Here is a 20,565-nt window from a genome sequence, read left to right as displayed (position 1 = left end):
GACCTAGGATCCGAAGTAGGCTCCAGGCTCTGAGCTGTCAGCATAGAGCTCAATGCGGGGCTCGAACTCACAAACCCAGAGATCATGACCTGAGCTGAAGTCGGACGCTTCACCGACTGAACCACCCAGGCACCCCTGTTCCCCCCCCCCCCCGCCCCCCCGCCAGCGCTGTGAAGACACTGTGCCACTGTCATGGTTTTCTTGATGAGAAATATGAAGTCTTTGTATCCCTAAATGGAAATTTTTTCTTTAGCTGTTTCAAGTTGTTTTTTTGTGTTTTTTTGTTTGTTTTAAGTAGACTTTACACTCAGCACAGAGCCCAGTGCGGGGCTTGAACTCATGACCTGAAATGAAGACCTGAGCTCAGATCAAGAGTTGGACACCTAACCTAACCAGCTGAGCTACCCAGGCACCCTTCAAGTTTTTTTATTTTTAATCTTTGGTTTTCAGCCACTTTTTATGATGTGGCTGGGTATGGTTTTCTCTGAAGCTGTCCTCTTAGAGTTAGCTTGTTCTCAAATCTGTAAATTTATGTCTTTGAACAAATTTGTGAAGCTTTCAGCCATCATTTCTTGAAATATTTTTGTGCACTTCTTTTTAGGATTTCAGTGACATGAGTGTTTGACTTTTTTTTAATTTATTTTTTCAACGTTTTTTATTTATTTTTGGGACAGAGAGAGACAGAGCATGAACGGGGGAGGGGCAGAGAGAGAGGGAGACACAGAATCGGAAACAGGCTCCAGGCTCCGAGCCATCAGCCCAGAGCCTGACGCGGGGCTCGAACTCACAGACCGCGAGATTGTGACCTGGCTGAAGTCGGACGCTTAACCGACTGCACCACCCAGGCGCCCCAAGTGTTTGACTTTTTAATATTGTTTCACAGGTCCCTGAGGTTCTGCTTTCTTTTTTTCCCCATTTTTTCTCTTGTCTTTTATTCAGATTGGTTATTTTCTAATGATCTGTCTTCATGTTTACTGATTTTTTTCCTGTCAAGAACTGTATAAAGTCTGAAATTTTATCATCCTTGTAAGCTAACACATTAACTTGTTTTATGGTTGCTGGAAGAAGACTTGATGAAGTACCTTTTTTTTTTTTTTTTTTTTTTTTAGTGTTTTTAAAATTTATTTTTGAGAGAGAGAGAGAGTGGTACAGAGTGTGAGCAGGGGAGGGACAGAGAGAGAGGGAGACACAGAATCCAAAGCAGGTTCCAGGCTCTGAGCTGTCAGCAGAGCCTGATTCCTGGCTGGAACCTGTGAACTGCAAAATCATGACCTGAGCCAAAGTCAGAAGCAAGTCGGAGGCTCAATCCGACTGAGCCACCCAGGCGCCACCCCCTTGATTAAGCACTTTTACTCCAAGCATAGCAAGCAGCATGAGTATCATGTTTGTGACAATTTCCCTTGCCTTTCTCTTGACAGGGTGGCGTGATGGGGTGTGGGGGGGTGTGGGGGCGGGGTGGAGGTTGATACTGCACCTGCCTTTGATCTGTGTCACAGCTGAAGAACTTGAGATTAGAGAACCCAAATCATTTATAATAGGCAGTAAGTGTGCCTGTTCTTTGCTCTAGAGGGGACATTGTATTATACCAGACAGTAAACAAATCTAGTCTTTGGAAAAGACACTGATTACCTTTTTTTTTCCAAGGCTGTTTCCCAGAAACATTGCCATCTATTAGAGTTGTAGCTGCCTGCATTGTCACACTCTTTTGCTCAACTTGGGCCACCTTTGCAGAAAAGCAGTGAAAGAAAAGAGAGAAAATACTGATGAAGATTTCTGGGTCCCCTTTTCCCCGTTCAGCTGGTTACACAAGTAAACTTTTTTCTTGGGGGTTTTAGATGCCAGTGCTCTCAGCACTGCTGCTTTAATGCACTTAAGCAACTGGGTCTGGCCTCAGGTCAGGGCCAAGAGAGACAACGGGGTAGGGATCCAAAGAAAAGGAAAAGAATTTTGCACCTACATTCTCTTGATAGCAGGGGCCCTGGTGTTATAGTCAGAAAATAAGAGTTTTCTTGGCATCATTGCTGTTCACACTGCTAGTATGGTTCTGCAGTTGGAGCCATTCTCAGGAAAAGTTAAAAGAGAAAGGAAGGGGGGGGAACCCATAAAATTCACCCTCACATTTTTGTCTCTTTCCCCAGTCTACCTGCCATTAGTTACTTTAAGTCTTTGTGCATTGTACTCTATCCAGAGATTTTAGTGTTAATCAGTGGGAAAGGGGTCTAGGGGGCTTCTTTAATGTTACTTGGGATCTTAAACACTACTTTTTAATTGAAGAGATACTAGCAACAACCTTGGAACTTATTATAGAAATGTTCAGCACGCTACTAGGTGATGATGTAGGGAGAAAAAAATAAACATTTATGAAAAATATTGAGGTCTGTACAATTGCGTATCTTGGAGAACTAGTTCTCATCACCCAGAACATGTGGTCCAGGCAAAGAAATCATCAAAGTTCCATCAGGTTCTCATTCACTGGCCGCTGTCTCCATACTCCTGTTCATCCCATGGAGAGGCAGGGGCAAAAATAAGTCCTCTCTCAGCCTTTAGTGAGTGACAGCTCCAGTTTAGTGTACAAGTTATATATAGGACCTTAGTGCTCATATCTTGCTCAATACAAGAATATCTTAGTTTTAATGAATATTGTCTGGAAGCTGAATCATGTATAGGTGCCTACTTTTCTCATATAATGGCATACTATAAACATCTTTAGTGCCAGTGTGCTTCATTTTTTTAAATAGACTTTATTTGCTAAAACAGTTTTAAGTTCACAGCAAAATGGAGTGGAAGGTACAGAGGTTCCCCATATACTGCCCCTACACATGCATTATCCCTCATTGTCTGCATCCCCAACCACAGTGGTGAGGCATGGTATGTTTGTTAGAATAGCGGAGTCTGCATTGTGGCATGGTAATCACCTAAAGTTTATAGTTGATGGTGTTTTACATGTTGTGGGTTTAGACAAGTGTGTAATGACACGATATGTATCCACCCTAATAGTGTCGTGTAGTTTAACTGTCCACAAATCCTGTGTACTCTGCCTCTTCATCCTGCCTTCCCTCCTAACGTCCTGTCTTTATAGTTTTGCATTTTCCAGAGTATTCCATAGTTGGGATGATAGGATATATAATCTTTTTAGACTGGATTCTTTCACTTAGTAATATGCATTTAAGTTTTCTCTGTGTCTTTTCATGGCTAGATAGCTCATTTCCTTTTAGTGCTGAATAACATTCCATTGACTGGAAGGAAGCACCAGTTTACTTAACCCTTTAACCTCCTGAAGCACATCTTGATTGCTTCCAAATTTTGACAGTTATGAATGAAAGCTACTCTAAACATCATGTGCTGTGTTTTTTGTGGACATAAGTTTCCAGGTCCTCTGGATAAATACTAAAGAAAGCAATTGCTGGACTGTATGATAATATGTTTAGTTTTGTGAGAAACTGCCAAACTGTCTTCCAAAGTGGCTGGACCATTTTACAGTCCCACCAGCAGTGAGCGTGAGAGTTCCTGTTGCTCCACACCATTGCCAGTATTTGGTGTTGTCAGAGTTACAGATTTTTGACCACTCTAGTAAGTGTTTACATATACCAGCATGAGGCATAGTGGTCTCTCATTGTTGTTTTAATTTGCATTTTCCTGATGATATGTGATTTGGGACATCTTTTCATATGCCTGTATGTTAGATGCTTATTTGGTAAGGTGTCTGTTAAGGTTTTGTCCCATTTTTAAATTGGGTTGACCATTGTCTTATTGTTAAGTTTTCATACTCCTTTGTGTATTTTTGGATAGCAGTACTTTATCAGATATGTCTTTTGCAAATTTTTCTCCCAGTCTGTGGCTTGTTTTTTTATCCTCTTGACAGTATCTTGCAAAGGAAGTTTTAATTTAAGATTTTTTAGTGTTTATTTTTGGAGAGAGAGAGAGTGAGAGAGACAGAGCATGGGCGCACATGAACAGGGGAAGGACAGAGAGAGAGGGAGACACAGAATCCAAATCAGGCTCCAGGCTCCTAGCTTTCAGCACAGAGCCTGACTTGAACTCATGAACTTGAACAGAGCCTCATGAACTCATGAACCGTGAGGTCGTGACCTGAGCCAAAGTTGGTTGCTTAACCGACTGAGCCACCCAGGTGCCCCTAATTTTTTAAAGTTTATTTATTTTGAGAGAGAGCATGAGCAGGGGAGGGGAGACAGAATCCCAAGCAGGCTTCGTGCTGTTAGCACAGAGCCTGATGGGGGGGGGGGGGGGGGCTCAATCTCACAGGACAGTGAGATCATGACCTCTCAGTGGAAATGAAGTATCAGATGCTTAACTGACTGAGCCACCCAGGTGCCCTAAAGGAAGTTTTAACTTTAATGAAGTTTGTCTTATCCATTTTTTCTTCTGTAAATTTTATCTATGTATGTATTTATTTATATAAGCTTTATACCCAGTGCAGAGCCTAATGCAGGGCTTGAACTCAGGACCCTGAGATCAAAGCCTGAGTTGAGATCACTCAACCAACTGAGCCGCCTGTCTTATCAATTCTTTCTTTAATGGCATATGCCTTTAAAGGCTTATGCCTTTTGTTATTATATCTAAAAACTCACTGCCAAGTCCAAGATCGTCTAGATTTTCTCCTGTTACCTTCTAGGAATTTTATACTTTTGTGCTTTACAATTAGGTATATGACTCATTTTGAGTTGACTTTTGTGTAGGGTGTAAGGCCTATGTGTAGATTCATATTTTTACATATGAATGTTTAGTTATGCCAACGCTATATGTTGAAGAAACTATTTTTTTTTCTCTCTTGCATTACCTTTGTTCCTTTGTCAAAGATCAGTTGGCTGTATATATGTGGATCTATTTGGGGACTTTTCTGTTTCATTCATCTCTTCTTTCATCAATATCTCATTGTGTTGAGTACAATAAGCTCAAAGTCAGGTAGGTAGCTTCAGTCCTCCAATTTTGTTCTTCTTCAGTATTTTTTTAGCTATTCTGGGTCTTTTGCCTCTCTATATAAACTTTAGTATCATTTTACTGATAATCCACAAAGTAACCTGCTGGAAATTTGACTGGGATTGCATCAGATTTATATGTCAAGTTGGGAAGAACTGACATCTTGAAATTATTTAGTGTTCCTATTCATGAATATGGAATGTCTCCATTTATATAACTCTTCTTTGATTTCATTCATAATAGTTTTGGAGTTTTCCTCATATAGGTCTTGTACATATTTTATTAGATTTATACATAAGTTTTGGGTGGGTGCTGATGTAAATAGTATTGTTTTTATTTTATTTTTTTAATATTTATTTTGAGAGAAAGCATGTGTGTGAGTGGAGGAGGGGGGAGAGAGAGAATCCCAAGTGGGCTGTGTACTGTCAGGGCAGAATCCAGTGTGGGGCTTGATCTCACATACCATGAGATCATGACCTGAGCTGAAACCAAGAGTCAGACACTTAACTAACTGAGCCACCCAGGCTTAGTAGTATTGTTCTTTTCCTTTTCCTTTTCCTTTTCCTTTTCCTTTTCCTTTCCCTTTCCCTTTCCCTTTCCCTTTCCCTTTCCCTTTCCTTTCCCTTCCCTTCCCTTCCCTTCCCTTCCCTTCCCTTCCCTTCCCTTCCCTTCCCTTCCTTTCCTTTCCTTTCCTTTCCTTTCCTTTCCTTTCCTTTCTTTCCTTTTCTTTTTTTATGTTTTACTTATTTATTTTGAGAGAGAAAGAGAGCATATGAGCCCAATAGGAGCAGAGAGAGGAGAGAGAATCCTAAGTGGGCTCTGCACTATCAGCGCAGAGCCTGACATGGGGCTTAAACTCGTGAGAACCGTGAGATCATGACCTGAGCCGAAATCAAAAGACGCTTAACCGACTGAGCCACCCAGGCACCCCTCAGTAGTATTGTTCTTAACTTCAAATTCAGTTTGTTCATTGATGCTATTTAGGAAAGTGATTAAATTTTTTGTACTAACCTTGTATGCTGCAAGTTTGCTATAATTGCTTATTAGTTCTGGAAAGTTTTGTCTTTTGGATTTCCTATTTAGATGTTTATGTCATCTGTGAACAAAGACAATTTTATTTTTTCCTTATCAATTTGTATACCTTTCATTTCCTTTTCTTGTTTTATTGCATTAGCAGGGACTTAAAGTACAGTGTTGAAAAGCAGTGGTAAAAGGTGACATCCTTGTCTTAATACTGATCTTTGTGGGAAAGCTTTTAGTTTCCCACCATTAAGTTTGATGTAGGGGCTGCCTGGCTGGCTCAGTGAGTAGAGCATGTGACTCTTGTTCTTGGGATTGTGAGTTCAAGCCCCACGATGGGTGTGGATGTTACTTCAAAAAATTTTGATGTATGTTTTTAGTAGCTGTTCTTTCTCAACGTAAATAAGTTCCCTGTAGTTTTAGTTTGTTGTGAGTTTTTATCATGAATGGTTGTTGGAACTACTTTGCTACATTTTTATGTAGGTGTGATTTAAGCTATTTCAAAATGTTCAGTATTGTAGGTAATCTCATTGACAAACTTGTGGCCACTTCTGAGGCATATTTATAATTGTTTTCTTAGAATTCATTTAACAACAACAACAACAAAAAAGAACTCAGTTAACAGACAGTCATTGAGTACAGCCAGGAATTGAGTGAAAAAGTAGTAAACAAAAGAAGATAGTCATAATCTATAAACAGTTAATAATTATAATGTGGTAAGAGAAATTATGATAGGAGAAGTAGATATTCTGTAGGAGCATACAGGCCATTAACCTAATCAGACTTAGCTAGAGATGAGGTTGAGATTGCCAGGAACATCTTCCACAAGAAAAATGTATAAGCTTAGTTGTTTTTAAATTCCTTCAAGTAAAATTGGTAAGGTAAACGGAGGCCCACCTATGTGAGAGGTTGGGGCTGTAAGAATGAGTTCCTGAGGGAAAAGAGAGCCTCTCCTTTAAATTCAGTAAATAATTGAAACTGATTTTGAAAGCTGTAAAGAAATGTCCTTATGCCATAGGGGATAGTTTACTTAAAAATCTAATGAGAGGGGCACCTGAGTGGCTCATGTGACTGAGTGTCCAACTCTTGATTTTGGCTCAGGTCATGATCTCACCTTTCAAGGGATCAAGGTCCACATCAGGCTCTGCTGACAGGGTGTAGCCTCCTTGGGATCCTCTCTCTCTCTCTCTCTCTCTCTCTCTCTCTCTCTCTCTCTCTCTCTGTATCCCTCCTGCTTGCTCTTTGTCTCAAAATAAAAAAATAAACATTTTTTAAAAAGAACTACAAGTCACTAAGAAAAACAGCAAAATGGGCAAAATACTTGGAGACTTCACAAAAGAGGATATTCAAATGGCCATTTAACATGTGAAAAATTGCTGAATGTCATTATTCCTCAGGAAAATGCAAATTCAAACCACAATAAGATACTCTTTATGTTGCCATAATAGTTAACATGGAAAATGATGGAATATATCAAAATGTTGAAAAGGATGTGGACCAATTGATATTTTCATGTGCTGCTGGTGGGAGTGTAAATTGTGTAACCACTTTGGAAGATTATTTAATGATATCTTCTAAATCAGGACATTCACCTACCATGTGGTCTAACTATTCTACTCATACATACAAAGCAGAAATTCGATCCCGTGTTTGTTAAAACATACATACACTGGAGGTTTATACAGGATTATTGATGGTAGTACGAAAGTGAAGACTATCCACATGTCCCATCGGTAATAGAATGGATCAATCGAGGTATATTTACACAATGGAATATTTTGCAGCAGCAAGAATGAGTAATCTGTTACTATGGAAGTATCTTGAATACATAACATTAAAAGAAAACAAAACGCTAAAGAATATATTCTCTATGGTTCCAGTTTTATGAAGAACAGCAACAGTGGAAACTAATCCATGCTGGTTGAAGCTTGGGGGGTGGAGAGTAAAGAATGGGAGTAGAGCTTCTGGGGTTCTCTTTCTTGATCCTGTGCTGGTTACACAAGTGTGTTCGGTTTGTGAAAATATCTAGTGCACTTTTGACATACACACTTTTTATGTGATGATTTTAAAAAGGAGTATTGGTTTTAACTGTTAGGAAAAAGCTACAATAAAGCTAAAACCTTCACAGTCTAGATTCTATTTTGGTGGTCCTTGTACTTTAAGGTTAAGAAGTTCAAAAACAGTCCCTGTGCTCATTTGAGATGTAAATGTTTGGGAAGAGAGCTTATTTTTCGTTTGAAACCATAGAATTTTAGAATAATTTTACTCTTAATTCAACTAATACTAAACCTTTCTCTTGCGTTAAAGGAATGCTTTGAACTTTTTATTCATGCAACATGTTTTCAAGATCTGATTTTTGCTCTTATGTAATAATATTATATGTGACTGTAAAGTATTTTTTGTTAATTATAAGTCAACATGATAAATTAGTATCTCTAAAAGGATGATCAAAAAAGATTTTTTTAAAAATCTTAAATGAGTTTTTGTTAAGGAAAATGAATAAAAATGTGTTTTTGGTTCATTCTTACTCTCAGAGGAGGTAGTATAAATAGCTGTTCTTGTTCTTCACTTTTTATCAAGAGAATGTTCTATTTCTATAATGTATAGAGTCATAATTATAACAGCTAAACATGCTAATTCATTATCTATTGTTATTTTTTTAACAGTCAAGTCCATCATCTCCAGAACCAGCTAGTCTTCCTGCAGAAGATGTTAGTACAAACTCCAATGGTCGGAAGCCTGCAGAGGTTGTCCTAGATGATGACAGGGAAGATCTTTTTGCAGGTAATTATAAATATTTTTATTTTTTTTAGTAACAGTCAATTGTAGCATATATCCTGTTACATGATACTCTTGTAACGCAAAACTGAGATTTCGTGTAAGGTATTAGTGGTAGCTCTTCTTGTTAACACCTTGGAAAGATAGGAAATTTCCAGTTAGATCCAGTTAGAGTGTATTTGTGAAAAATACAGACTGTTGAGAGAAGCAAATATGTGATCCTTTCTTGTTTGAAGCATTTGAAAGTAAATCACATATTATAATTTTATGTTTTGACTCAAAAAACTAATGATTGTGGCATTCATACTTTGACAAATAGCGGTAATTGTCGTCTTTATTACTTAGAGGTTAACACAAGTAAAATTTAACTCGATTTTAAAATTATTTCAAATATGTTTGTTTCAATAAAATACTTTAGTATTTACCATAGTTCTGTTTTGATTCACTTGTGGATGAGTAAATTGTTGGTTGTGGTATTTATTTTTGATACGGGGGCAGGATTTGGTATGGTCCTGCCTTTAAAATAATTGGATTCTTGGGGCACCTGGCTGGCTCAGTTGGAGCCATATGACTCTTTATCTTGGGGTTGGGTGTAGAAATGACTTAAAAATAAAATCTTAAAAAATTGGATTCTCTTCAAAACAGTTACCTGCTTTAACATTAAAACTTAGGCAAAAGTTAATGCTTGGATATTAAAAGGCAGAATCTGTTTAAGATTAATGACAAAAAAATTAAAGTAGTAGATCTTTAACAGCTTGATTTACCTGAACTGGTTTTCATTGAGTTAAAATTTAACATGTCCTCAGCTTTAACAGTAGTTGCATATTTGAGCCATTCTGTATTTTTTACATCAATGTCTTTGAAGATAAAATTTTACGTCTTGGGACACCTGGATGGCTCAGTTGGTTAACTGTCCACATTCAGCTCAGGCTGTGATCTCGTGGTTTGTGAGTTTGAGCCAACTGGAGCCTGCTGTGGGTTCTATGTCTCCCTCTCTTTGACCCTCCCCTCCTTGCAAGTGCATGCGTGTTCTCTCTCTCTATCAAAAAAAATAATAATAAACATAAAAAAAAAACACTTCTCCATCTCAAAGGTCCATATACATTCCTTCTTGATTAGTTTTATGAAAAATTTTTACTACAGATGAATTCGTGTATTTTAACATGTCAGAAAATTTAAAATACCATACCAAATACCAATAATATTTCCCATTTATTTATTCACTTATTTAGTAGCTACCTAACAACTTACAGTAAAATGACAGTTAACCAAAGTCATAATATTTCTTTTTGTTTTATGGACTTTTTCCCAGGCATCCTTTAAAGTTTTTTCATGGCATTTATGTTTTAAAATAAAAGACATGAGTCCTTTCTCTTCTAAGTGGGTACTAATTTAAAGTATGTATTCCTAGGGCGCCTGGGTGGCTCAGTCGGTTAAGCTCCCATCTTTGCCTCAGGTCATGATCTTGAGGTCTGTAAGTTCAAGCCCTGTGTCGGGCTCTGTGCTGACAGCTCAGAGCCTGGAACCTGCTTAGAGTTCTATGTCTCACTCCCTCTCTCTGCCCCTCCCCTGCTCACACGCTGTCTCTCTCTCTGTCTTAAAAATAAAGAAACATTAAAAAACATTTAATAAAGATTAAAAAAAAAACCTGGCACATCCCAAATATTTTTTAAAAATAAAAAAATAAAGTGTGTATTCCCCCAATAGAGGGTTTTACATGGAAGTTTTGGATTATCTGTTTTATAAAGGTCCCTTTCACCTTGAAGTCTCAAAACTCATACGTAAAGAATATGCTGAAAGTTCTAACGCCAGAACTATGTGAGGGTTTTTTTGCCTTTTTTTTTTTTTTTTTTTTTTTACCAGTATCCACAACTGATCAGTTTCCAAATGAGGAGTATACGTTGATATTTGCCCACTTAGCTTAATTAGAAAAATCTTTTTTGTGCTCTGTTCTACCTAGCAATCTATACTAAATATTGTGATTTAGTGATGGTCAGTGTTAGTGTTTGTTTTAAAAAAAGAGAGGCGTCTGGGGGGCTCAGTCAGTTGAATGTTCAACTTTGGCTCAGATCCTGATCTCACAATTCATGGTTTTGAGCCCTGTTTCCACCTCTGCTCTGACAACACAGAGCCTGTCTCCCTGTATCGCTGCCCCTCCCTGACTGACTGACTCACTCTCTCTCTCTATCTCTCTATCTCTCTATCTCTCTCTCTCTCTCTCTATCTCTCTCTCTCTCTCTCTCTCTCTCTCTCTCAGAACATAAACACTTTGTTAAGAATTTTTTAAATGTTTTTTTAAATGTTTAAAAATGTTTATTTTTTTTTAGAGACAGTGTGTGAGTAAGGGAGGGGCAGAGAGAGAGAGAGAGAGAGAGAGGGAGACATAGAATCCAAAGCAGGCTCTAGGCTCTGAGGTGTCAGCCCAGAGCCTGACGCGGGGCTCGAACTCACAAACCGTGAGATCATGATCTGAGCCAAAGTTGGACGCTTAACCATCTGAACCACCCAGGTGCCCCCGAACAAAAATACTTTTTATACTTAATCTTTTGTCTTAAACTCAGCTGTATTTCAAAATGACATCATTAGATGTTCTAATAATCTGTTCTTTTTTTAAAAGTTTATTTATTTATTTTGAGAGAGAGAAAGACAGCTCGAGGAGGGGAGAGGCAGAGAGAGAGAGAGAGAGAGAGAGAGGGAGGGAGGGAGGGAGGGAGGGAGAGAATCCCAAGCAGTCTCCACACCGTCAGTGCAGAGCCCGTTGTGGGGCTCCATCTCTCAAACCCTGAGATAATGACCAGAGCTGGAATCAAGAGTCCGGTGCTTAACCTACTGAGCCATCCAGACGCTCCTAATCTGATCATTTTTATGTGAAAGGATTAATACTATCTATACACTTCCATCTTAATGCCTTTAAGCAGGTGTGGTTCTTGGAACCATAACAGAGAGGAGCCTGTGTTATCAGGGTGATGAAAACTATTGTTCATTACTAAAAGAACATGTACTTAGTTTATTTCCCCTACATCAGGGAGAGAATATAAATATTGCTCTAGTGATCTAGCCATTTTGATTTTAAAACCACGAAAAGATTAGATACTATTGGTACTCTGCTAAGATGTTTTGGGGAGCATTTCAGGTACTATTACGTCAGGGGTGGTACCAGAAAAAGGTTGTAAGTGTGACATGTTACTGTTGCTAGTTTACTTGGAGAGCATTCACCAAATGTGGTTGACTATAAGCCCCTCCACCATTTGTTACATCCTTCAGACTAAGCTTCACTGCACATACTTCAAGACATTGTCGTAGAGGAATAACTGAGGGTGAGCAAATTACCTGTGTTGAAATTGTTATACTTTTGTCTTGTTTTTGCCAGGGTCATTAGCTTATTTCATTTATGACACCAATTGTAAGTTTAATGAGTATTCCTTTGTTTAAAAAATTCTCTGGTATCTATGATACGCATGAAATTTCTTCTCTGACAAAGTATCTCTTCCAAAGAGAAGTTAATCTTTATGCTTAAAACCTGTGGGGCATCTCCACAGGTTTAAATTAAGTTCTGGTTTAAATTAAGTTATGTGAATTTGTTGTAGTAAAGTCATGAGAAGACTAAAGCAGACTGACTATATGGTAGTTAATGTGCTAAGTCTAATCTCTTTCTTTCTGTATCCATTTTCCTTCTCTGTATCAGCTACTTAAGTAGATCATAGTTAGCTTTTCTTATTTTGAGGTTACCTACTATTTATGAAACAGCTACTCAGAGTCCTTGCAAAGAACACAGAATCTGGTATCAGTGAAGTAAACTGTGATTGAAAAATTAAAGTTACTGTATCTGTCCTGATACATCAATAAAGTTTATATGCCTTTCCCTTTTTTTGTCTCTGGATTTGTTGTGCGTAGCAGTACCTCTTTCAGAGAATTTTAGATTTCTTTTTATTTATCTTTTGTTTGCTGCTTGCTGTTTGGCTTGTCTGTAGATTATGGATCTCACACCGCCTAGCTATGCTACACTGCTTTCTTACTTTCTTTTATTGCTCATTGGTTTCATTTCTTAGAAAATGAATAAATACTAGCAGTGTTAACAGCCTGAAGCCGCGTGTAAGCTTTTAGTCGTTCTATCAGGGTCATTTATTGTCTGTGTATTTTACATCTACAGTCTATCTTCCTTCCTCTGGTTAGTATGATTTTGGTTATTCTTTTTATTTTTAATTTAAAAATATCAAGAGAGCTGAGTCAGTGAGGGTCTCATCAACATGAGAAAACCAGTAAGAGTAGATTGGTAAAATGTTGACCTGTTTACCCTGTTCACATTTAAATGTAAATCTTAACATTATTTACCATATTTCAGGATCACTGACTGCCATTTCTACCTTCCCAAACTTCTGGGAATCTAAGAACCTCAGGTTAGAAACTGCTGGTCTGATTCTGTTCCCCTTACAGCCCTGCCTTCTCCTGTTATCAATTCTCTATAATCCATCCGAACTGTGGTTTTCATTATGGCCACTGAATGTAATTTTCATTTTTCTGGTTTTGCTTTTTCTTTATGTTATTGTTTCATTTTCCTAGAATTCTTCGCCCATTTTTTTCTCTATGCATCCAGATCAGTTTCATAAAGTGCTGCTGATTTTCCCCACCCTAACGTGTTGTCTTATCTCAAATGGTAGTGTTTGTTCTGTAGTTCATATACCAGTTAAATGTCTTTCTTGTAACATTCTTTTTTATTGTTCTCTTGCCTATTATTTGTCTTTTATTATTATTTAACATTCCACATGCTTGTGTCTTGTTTTCCCAACTAGATTATAAACTCCCTGAGGGCAGGTATGATACTTTACATTTCTTTGTGTTTATCCATTGCATTTAGCACAGTGTTAACCTAGTTTGTAGACAGTCAGTTTATTGATTTGATTTGGTTTTAATTATGTTTAATTTTAGATTTTTTCAAGTGAATGAGCATTTTAAATTAAAACCTAAACAGCTGTTTGCTTTGTGTCATATTTGTGTATTCAACTAATATCCAGTAATATCCAGTAATCTTTAGCAGTTAATTGCTTTAGATCACTAACTTTGTGGATTTTCCATAACGGATTTTTAATCCCATTTGGGATATTTCTGGGCAGTCTGTTACCATAAAATTTTTGTTTGTAAAGTAATCATAATGTTACTTTGAATAAAAGATTTTGAAAGGTAAGTTACCCCAAGTATAAGATGTATGATAAACCCAAACATAAATGAATGTGGAATTATCCACATCATTGCTTTCCTTCTAGCTTTATTCTTACCACTAGTTTAGATAATTAAGCTGACATACTTTAATTCTTCCTGAAATCAACACAGTCACTATTGGTTTTAAAGTTTTGATAAACATTTAAGGAATGATTCATTAAATTATAACAACCATTTTTAAATGCCATTATTTTGATATTTGTGTGTAGTATAAAACTATTTTTCATGACTCATTAACTGCAATGTAGACTGCAGGGGTTTGTTATCACTGTCCTTAAGTAACTTGTTTCATTTGTATCTAGAAGCCACAGAAGAAGTTTCTCTGGATAGTCCAGAAAGGGAACCTATCCTCTCCTCAGAGCCTTCTCCTGCAGTTACACCTGTGACCCCTACTACACTCATTGCTCCCAGAATGGAATCAAAGAGTATATCTGCTCCTGTGATCTTTGATAGATCCAGGGAGGAGGTATGGGAAAATGTTTCTATTCTAGATTGAAATGTAAATAGTAAGCTTTTTGTTCCCTGCCCAGCATCACACTCTTGTGAGGCATCTCTAATCAAAGCCATTTCAACATTTGGGGAAAAACGTATTGGACTAAAGAAGTCAACTGATGTGGCTTCTAATCTTATCCTCATCACTTTTTAACCCAATGACTTGGGCACATTACTTTCCTTCTTAAGGATTTTGTCATTTGTGATCTCACGATGGTAATGTATGACTCAGGGTTTCTTTGTTGGTCAAATGAGAAAATGTTTGAAAGTGCTTTGAAAACTTTAATAAAGTGATATTTTGAGTAATTTTATTTGATGAATCCTGCAGTAAATGTTAGTGGTTATGTTGGCAAGGTGCAGAGTGGGTTGTGAGTGGAGAGGAAGCACAAGAGGGCCTGCAGGCGTGTAAGGGTGGTGTTTGTGGAAGTTTCTGAGCTATATTTTTAGGGTTTCTGATTTATATACTTGACCTTACAATTCAAATAAGGTTTAGTTTTTTAAAAATCTGTACAAGAAGACAACTTTGGGGGAAAAAAGGGTTATGGTGAGAAAAACTAACTTTTAGGTAATTTTAGGCTATTAATATTACTTTAAAATATTTGCAAGATTTAACAAATTTCTGTGCTTTCTTCTTGAGAATAACCAGACTTGCCTGCAGAACTGCTCCTAGATTGCTTATTTACAACGGCATTAAAAAGTGCTTCCCTGCAGTCTCATACGGTTACCATTTTTCCCACTTACTGCTTTATAGTCCTTTCGTTGTCTTCAGGAAGAATGTGTGTTTACTGGGTTATTAGACAAATCATGGTGCTGAAGATTCTAGTGTAATTATTTCTACTGATAGGTAGTGTGCTACGGGCAAAAGTAATGGCTACTTCCTCCTGGTCATTAAAGACTAGAGACAACTTCAGAAAGTGCTAGTATTAAAAATCATTAAGGTGTTAGTTTAATAATCTGAATCTCAAGATTCTGTATATAGAACAAAGAAAAATCAACAGTACTCTTCCAGAAGACTAAATCTGCGGAGGTGTGAGAACACAGGCTTTCTGTACCTTCTCCAGATGATCCTTTTCCTAGTTTCTGTACGTGTGTGTGTTGTGAATGTGTGCACATGTGTGTATGGTTTTTTTTTTTAATATTGTCAGGAAATATGAAAGCTTTTGTTTTTCAGAAATGGAATGCTGAGTGGCTTTTTAAATTGTTTTGACACTGACCCTAATAAAAGATCGTGACAATTAAAGTTATTAGTGTTAAAACAGTAATCTAAATTGGAATCTTTAACATCAAAAAAGTTATCTTTTCTAGATTGAAGAAGAAGCAAATGGAGATGTTTTTGACATAGAAATTGGTGTATCAGATCCAGAGAAAGTCGGTGAGTCAATATTTAGTACACTTTAATTTCGTTCTTTTTGATAAGTACCTTGGTTGTTAGTATGCTGTTTTTCTTAAGTGCAATGTTAACAGTATTAAAATGGTACTTTCTTTTTAAGCTTCTGGGGCTTTTTACTCTAAATTTTACTTTTTTACTCATTTTACTTTTTTCAGCTTTATTAAATTATAACTAACAAATGATTGTATATATTTAAGGTATACAGGATGCTGATTTAATATATGTACACATTTAATATATGTATACAATAATACATTACCACAATCAAGTCAGTCAACGTATTACTTCACATAGTTACCTTTGTGTGTGTGTTAAGCTTATTATTTTTAATAGTATTGTTTGACTTTTCTTGTAGGTGATGGCATGAATGCTTACATGGCATATAGAGTAACAACAAAGGTAAGCCTTTGCTCCTTCAGAGAAGTAGTAAGCCCTCACCATGTGTAGTATGAGATTACAACATCCTGTCTTCACACAGGTTACCATCCAGTGAAGATTTCACATAAGTAGTTACATGAGTTATGGTTTGTTAAGTACAGTATTCTGCAAAGTAAAGTATTTTGCATTTTGTATGTAGGGAGGAACCTAATCTAGACAAAGATAGGGGAACATGATGGGCGAGAGAGGTTCTTGGAGAAAGGAGAAGAATGCTTGCTCCAGGCAAAGCGATTTGCTTTTGTAAAGGCCAGACCTCCAGAAAACAGTGTGCTTTCTGGGATCTGCAAGACATGGTACCTGATTGACTTGTTTGGCAGTAGCCTCCCTATGTTACCAACAGCCACATGAAGGAACTTGGGTCCATCCTGAGTATAATGGAGAGCAACTGAAGAGATTCAAGCAAGAGTGTGGCACAATTAGATTTTTCTTTTAGAAAGATCTCTCCGATTCCTAATTTGGGAGGGCAAAGTATAGGTCAAGATTTCCAGTTAATTCCATTGTCATTTCTAAAGGATTGTAGACCTTCGGATCTTAAAAGAGACAAAGAGGATCTGCAGCATTCCTAGCTGTGAGAAGTAATATTTTATACTAAAGAGTAGATTCTGGGGATGAACAAAATAATGGCTTCCTGAGTTGTGTAGGCAGTAGAATCAGTAGAGCTTGGATGTGCAGAGTGAAAGATGCCTAAGTTACCGACTAGAGGATCTCTGTGGTTGTGTCAGAGTGATCTCAGAGAACAGGCAACACAGAGGGAGCAACACAGTTTTTGGATGGGGGTAAATAATTTGTTAATTCATTGAACAGATATTTATTAAACACTTAATTGTGGGGTCTGGCTCGTTTCCAAGCACAAGAGTTTATAATAGGAAACAGTACAGACACGTGCCCTTCCCACATGGAGATTATGTTCCAGCAGGAGATGTGGTGAACTTGAGGTGGCAGTAAGATTTAAGTGGAAGTGTCCCTTGGGCATTTTGATATATTGGACTGAAGCTCAGAGGAGATCTGGGCCAGAGGTAAAGATTTAAGAGTCATTGACATAAATGTAATTAGAGTTGATGAGATGAGTCAAGGATAGAATAAAGCAAACATTTTGTCCTTTTAAGTCTCTGTAAAAACAAAACAAAACAAAACAAAACACAACGTATAATAACGTAGGAGTTTTTTGGGGTTTTTTTTTGGTTAGAAATGTGTATTCCATATTAGTTAGCTACCCTGTGGTCTTTTGCATAGTAAAACGTGTGTGTAGGTATACGTATGTTCACAGGTTTATGTGATGCTAACTCCTGAAGAATTGCTTAGTATTCAAAATTTAAAATGCCTCTTCTTCACTTGTAGACTTCTCTTTCCATGTTCAGTAAGAGTGAATTTTCAGTTAAAAGAAGATTCAGTGACTTTCTCGGTTTGCATAGCAAATTAGCAAGCAAGTATTTACATGTTGGTTATATTGTGCCACCAGCTCCAGAAAAGAGTATAGTAGGTAAGTATGAATTAAAAAAAAAAAAAAAAGTTACTGCTACTAGTTCAGTTTTAAACTACATAGATTATTAGGCTACCATGATCATTTATTATCAGGATAAATTATAGTGTCTGGCAATACTGAATTTAATAAACATTCCATTTATGATAATCATTCATCAATTAAGAATGTATAAGCTCATACTTTTATTTTCTAACCTCTTAGGATTTTTATTTATATAGGATCAATTTAGGATTTGATTTATATAACGATGTTAAATATTGGGTCTGAATTTGCCAAGTTGAAGACAATCAAACCCTAACATTTTACTAAGTAACACTCAGAAGATACTTAATATTGGTAGCTTGTTAGCATTTTTCTAAGGAATGAAAGTATTTGGGTTTCAGCTATTCATTGTCCAAAAAGAAGATTTGATCCAGTCCAGATCTTATAAGAGGTATCATGTTAGTATATTCCATACCTCAATTTAATGCTTAAAAACATTTCTACCTATACAAGTAATAAAGGCTTAGTTAAAAACCTGTAGAAGGGAGCAAGCACCTGTTGGTTCTCTTGGCAGAGCGTGCAACTCTTGACCACAGGGTCGGGAGTTCAAGCCCCATTTTGGGTGTAGAGCTTTAAAAAAAAAAAAAAAAGAATATGCAGAAAATTTCAAAAGAGGACAACTTACATTGTCCCATTAAAAGACATGTCATCTCTTAAAATTTTGTGCTTCTTTTCTCAGTGTTTTCAATTTATTGTGAAAATATTCAAATTGAATTTTGCTGATCTTTAAATTTTTGTTTTTACTTTTTAAAAACATTTTGTTTGAAGAGCACTTCTGTTGGTATCTTTTATGACTTTAAAACCTGACATATTTAAATGCATTTATTATATTCTCTGAGTTTTTTTATTATAAAAAACTTTGTAGGGGCACCTGGCTAGTTCAGTTGGTAGAGCATGTGACTCTTGTTCTCGGGGTTGTGAGTTCAAGCCCCACGTTGTGGGTAGAGTCTACTTTAAAAAACTTTAAAAAATTAAGAATATCAATAAATTAAATTTTTGTAAGGCAGTGTAAGTTTAAGTGACAAGAGTGGCTTGCTTTTTGTTTGTTTTAGTTTTCCAAATCTCTGATATCTGGCTTAATAGAAAATAGCTATGTTCTTATATCTGCTTCTGCATTCAATCTGTTGTGATATAACACACCATATAACCTTTGTAAAATTCTGCTGAGCTTTCCTAAAAGAATGAGAGTAAAAAAGACAATAGTCTGGTATTATTATGAAAATAGGCTTTTTGGTACACCCTTCCCCGACACCTGTCTGAAAAAGGGTCTCAGAAACCTTTCTTGTATTCTGACTGTATTTTGGGAACTGCTGACCTACTTCATAATCTTATTTCTCTTATCTTTAAAACTTTGGCAGTGGTATCTTCTGGCATCCTACTATTTATATGGATCTTAAGTTTCCTGTATCACAAATTATTTATTACCTTTTTTTCTTTGATTAGGTTGTGCAACTATTTTTATATATCAAGAGAGGAAAAATAAATTATTTTTCTCATTTTGCTGGCTAACATGCTAATCCAGTCTATAAACAAAGAGCAAAAAGAATTTTTTTGAAAAAGTAAATTTTAATGTCCAGGTTAATTGTTTTAAGCTAATATTTTGCCTTAATGATCTTCAACCTTCCACAAATTGTTACAGCATAATAAATAGTATGTGTAAATTTAAAATAGAAGTTAGAAACTAAATCTTAAGAGCATCCTTTTCTGATGTTGATTCTCACAGGCTTCAAAAGGCTTTTAGGGGACAGTCACACGGTTATGTTTGTATTATGCATACACGTGGCCAAGATTGCCCATTCCATTGTAAGGTTATCAGTTAAATTATAGGCGTAATTAACATTTATTGAAAGTTACTGTGCTATGGCACTGTGCTAAATAATTTCCAGGAGATTCATTTAACCTTCACAACAACTTTATGAAGTTAACTTAGTGTTGTCCTTATGTAATAGGTAAGGAAGGTAAGGTTCATCGAGGTTACATAACCTGTCGTGTGCTATATTTATTTATATACTACTTTATTCCAGGAACGACTTAAGGCAACTACATATATAATGCAGTTAAAAAAATATATATGTACACACACACGCACACACGTATGTGCACGCACATGCACATATGTGTACGTGCATATACGCGTGCGCACATGTATGCACATATGTGCGTGCACACGTGTGCGCATATGTGTATGTGTATGCTTGCATGTGTGTATACATATACACATATACATATCTATACGTATATAGATATGTGTATATATATCTAAAGAAAGAAATTAGCAGGAAAAATAACCATAGTCAAACAGTAAGATGAAACATGTAAAGTCTGAACAATTACTAAAGGTAATTACTAAAGGTGGGTAACAAATTTGTTGTGAACTTCCTGGCAGCCAAGCAAATACAGAAGCAGTCATGTTTTCAGATTGTCTTACCAGTTTTTTAAAAAACAAAACTCGGTTAAGTGTCTGACTCTTGGTTTCAGTTTAGGTCCTGGTTTCACAGTTTGTCTGGGTTCGAGCCCTGTGTCAGGCTCTGTGCTGGCAGCACGGAGCTTGCTTGGGATTCTGCCCCCTCCTCTCTTCCCCTCCCCAACTGGCTCGCAAGCACGCTCTGTCTCTGTCTCAAAATAAATAAACTTAATAAAATAAAAATTTAAAAAGTGAATAGGTTGTCCACAAAACTGTTGATATATGGGAGGCCCTCTTAAGTATACAGCCAGTGGTTTTCAACTAACAAACACTTAAAGTGGGGGCAGGAGAAAAGGAATTGTA

At 36.8% G+C, this 20,565-nt stretch overlaps 1 protein-coding gene across 1 annotated transcript in view; it reads left to right on the top strand.

The window, feature by feature from the left end:
• The window catches only part of SNX2 (sorting nexin 2), a 56,280-nt gene that overhangs the window by 11,791 nt on the left and 23,924 nt on the right, over positions 1–20,565 (top strand). The window contains exons 2-6 of the mRNA XM_060636273.3: positions 8,625–8,742; positions 14,256–14,419; positions 15,751–15,817; positions 16,191–16,234; positions 17,612–17,753. Coding sequence (XP_060492256.1) covers positions 8,625–8,742; positions 14,256–14,419; positions 15,751–15,817; positions 16,191–16,234; positions 17,612–17,753 — 535 coding nt within the window. The remainder of the gene's footprint in view (positions 1–8,624; positions 8,743–14,255; positions 14,420–15,750; positions 15,818–16,190; positions 16,235–17,611; positions 17,754–20,565) is intronic.

This window comes from Panthera onca, chromosome A1 (genome assembly GCF_046562875.1).
Source record: "Panthera onca isolate mPanOnc1 chromosome A1, mPanOnc1 haplotype 2, whole genome shotgun sequence".
Taxonomy (NCBI): domain Eukaryota; kingdom Metazoa; phylum Chordata; class Mammalia; order Carnivora; family Felidae; genus Panthera; species Panthera onca.
This window is presented reverse-complemented; position numbering and strand designations above follow the sequence as displayed.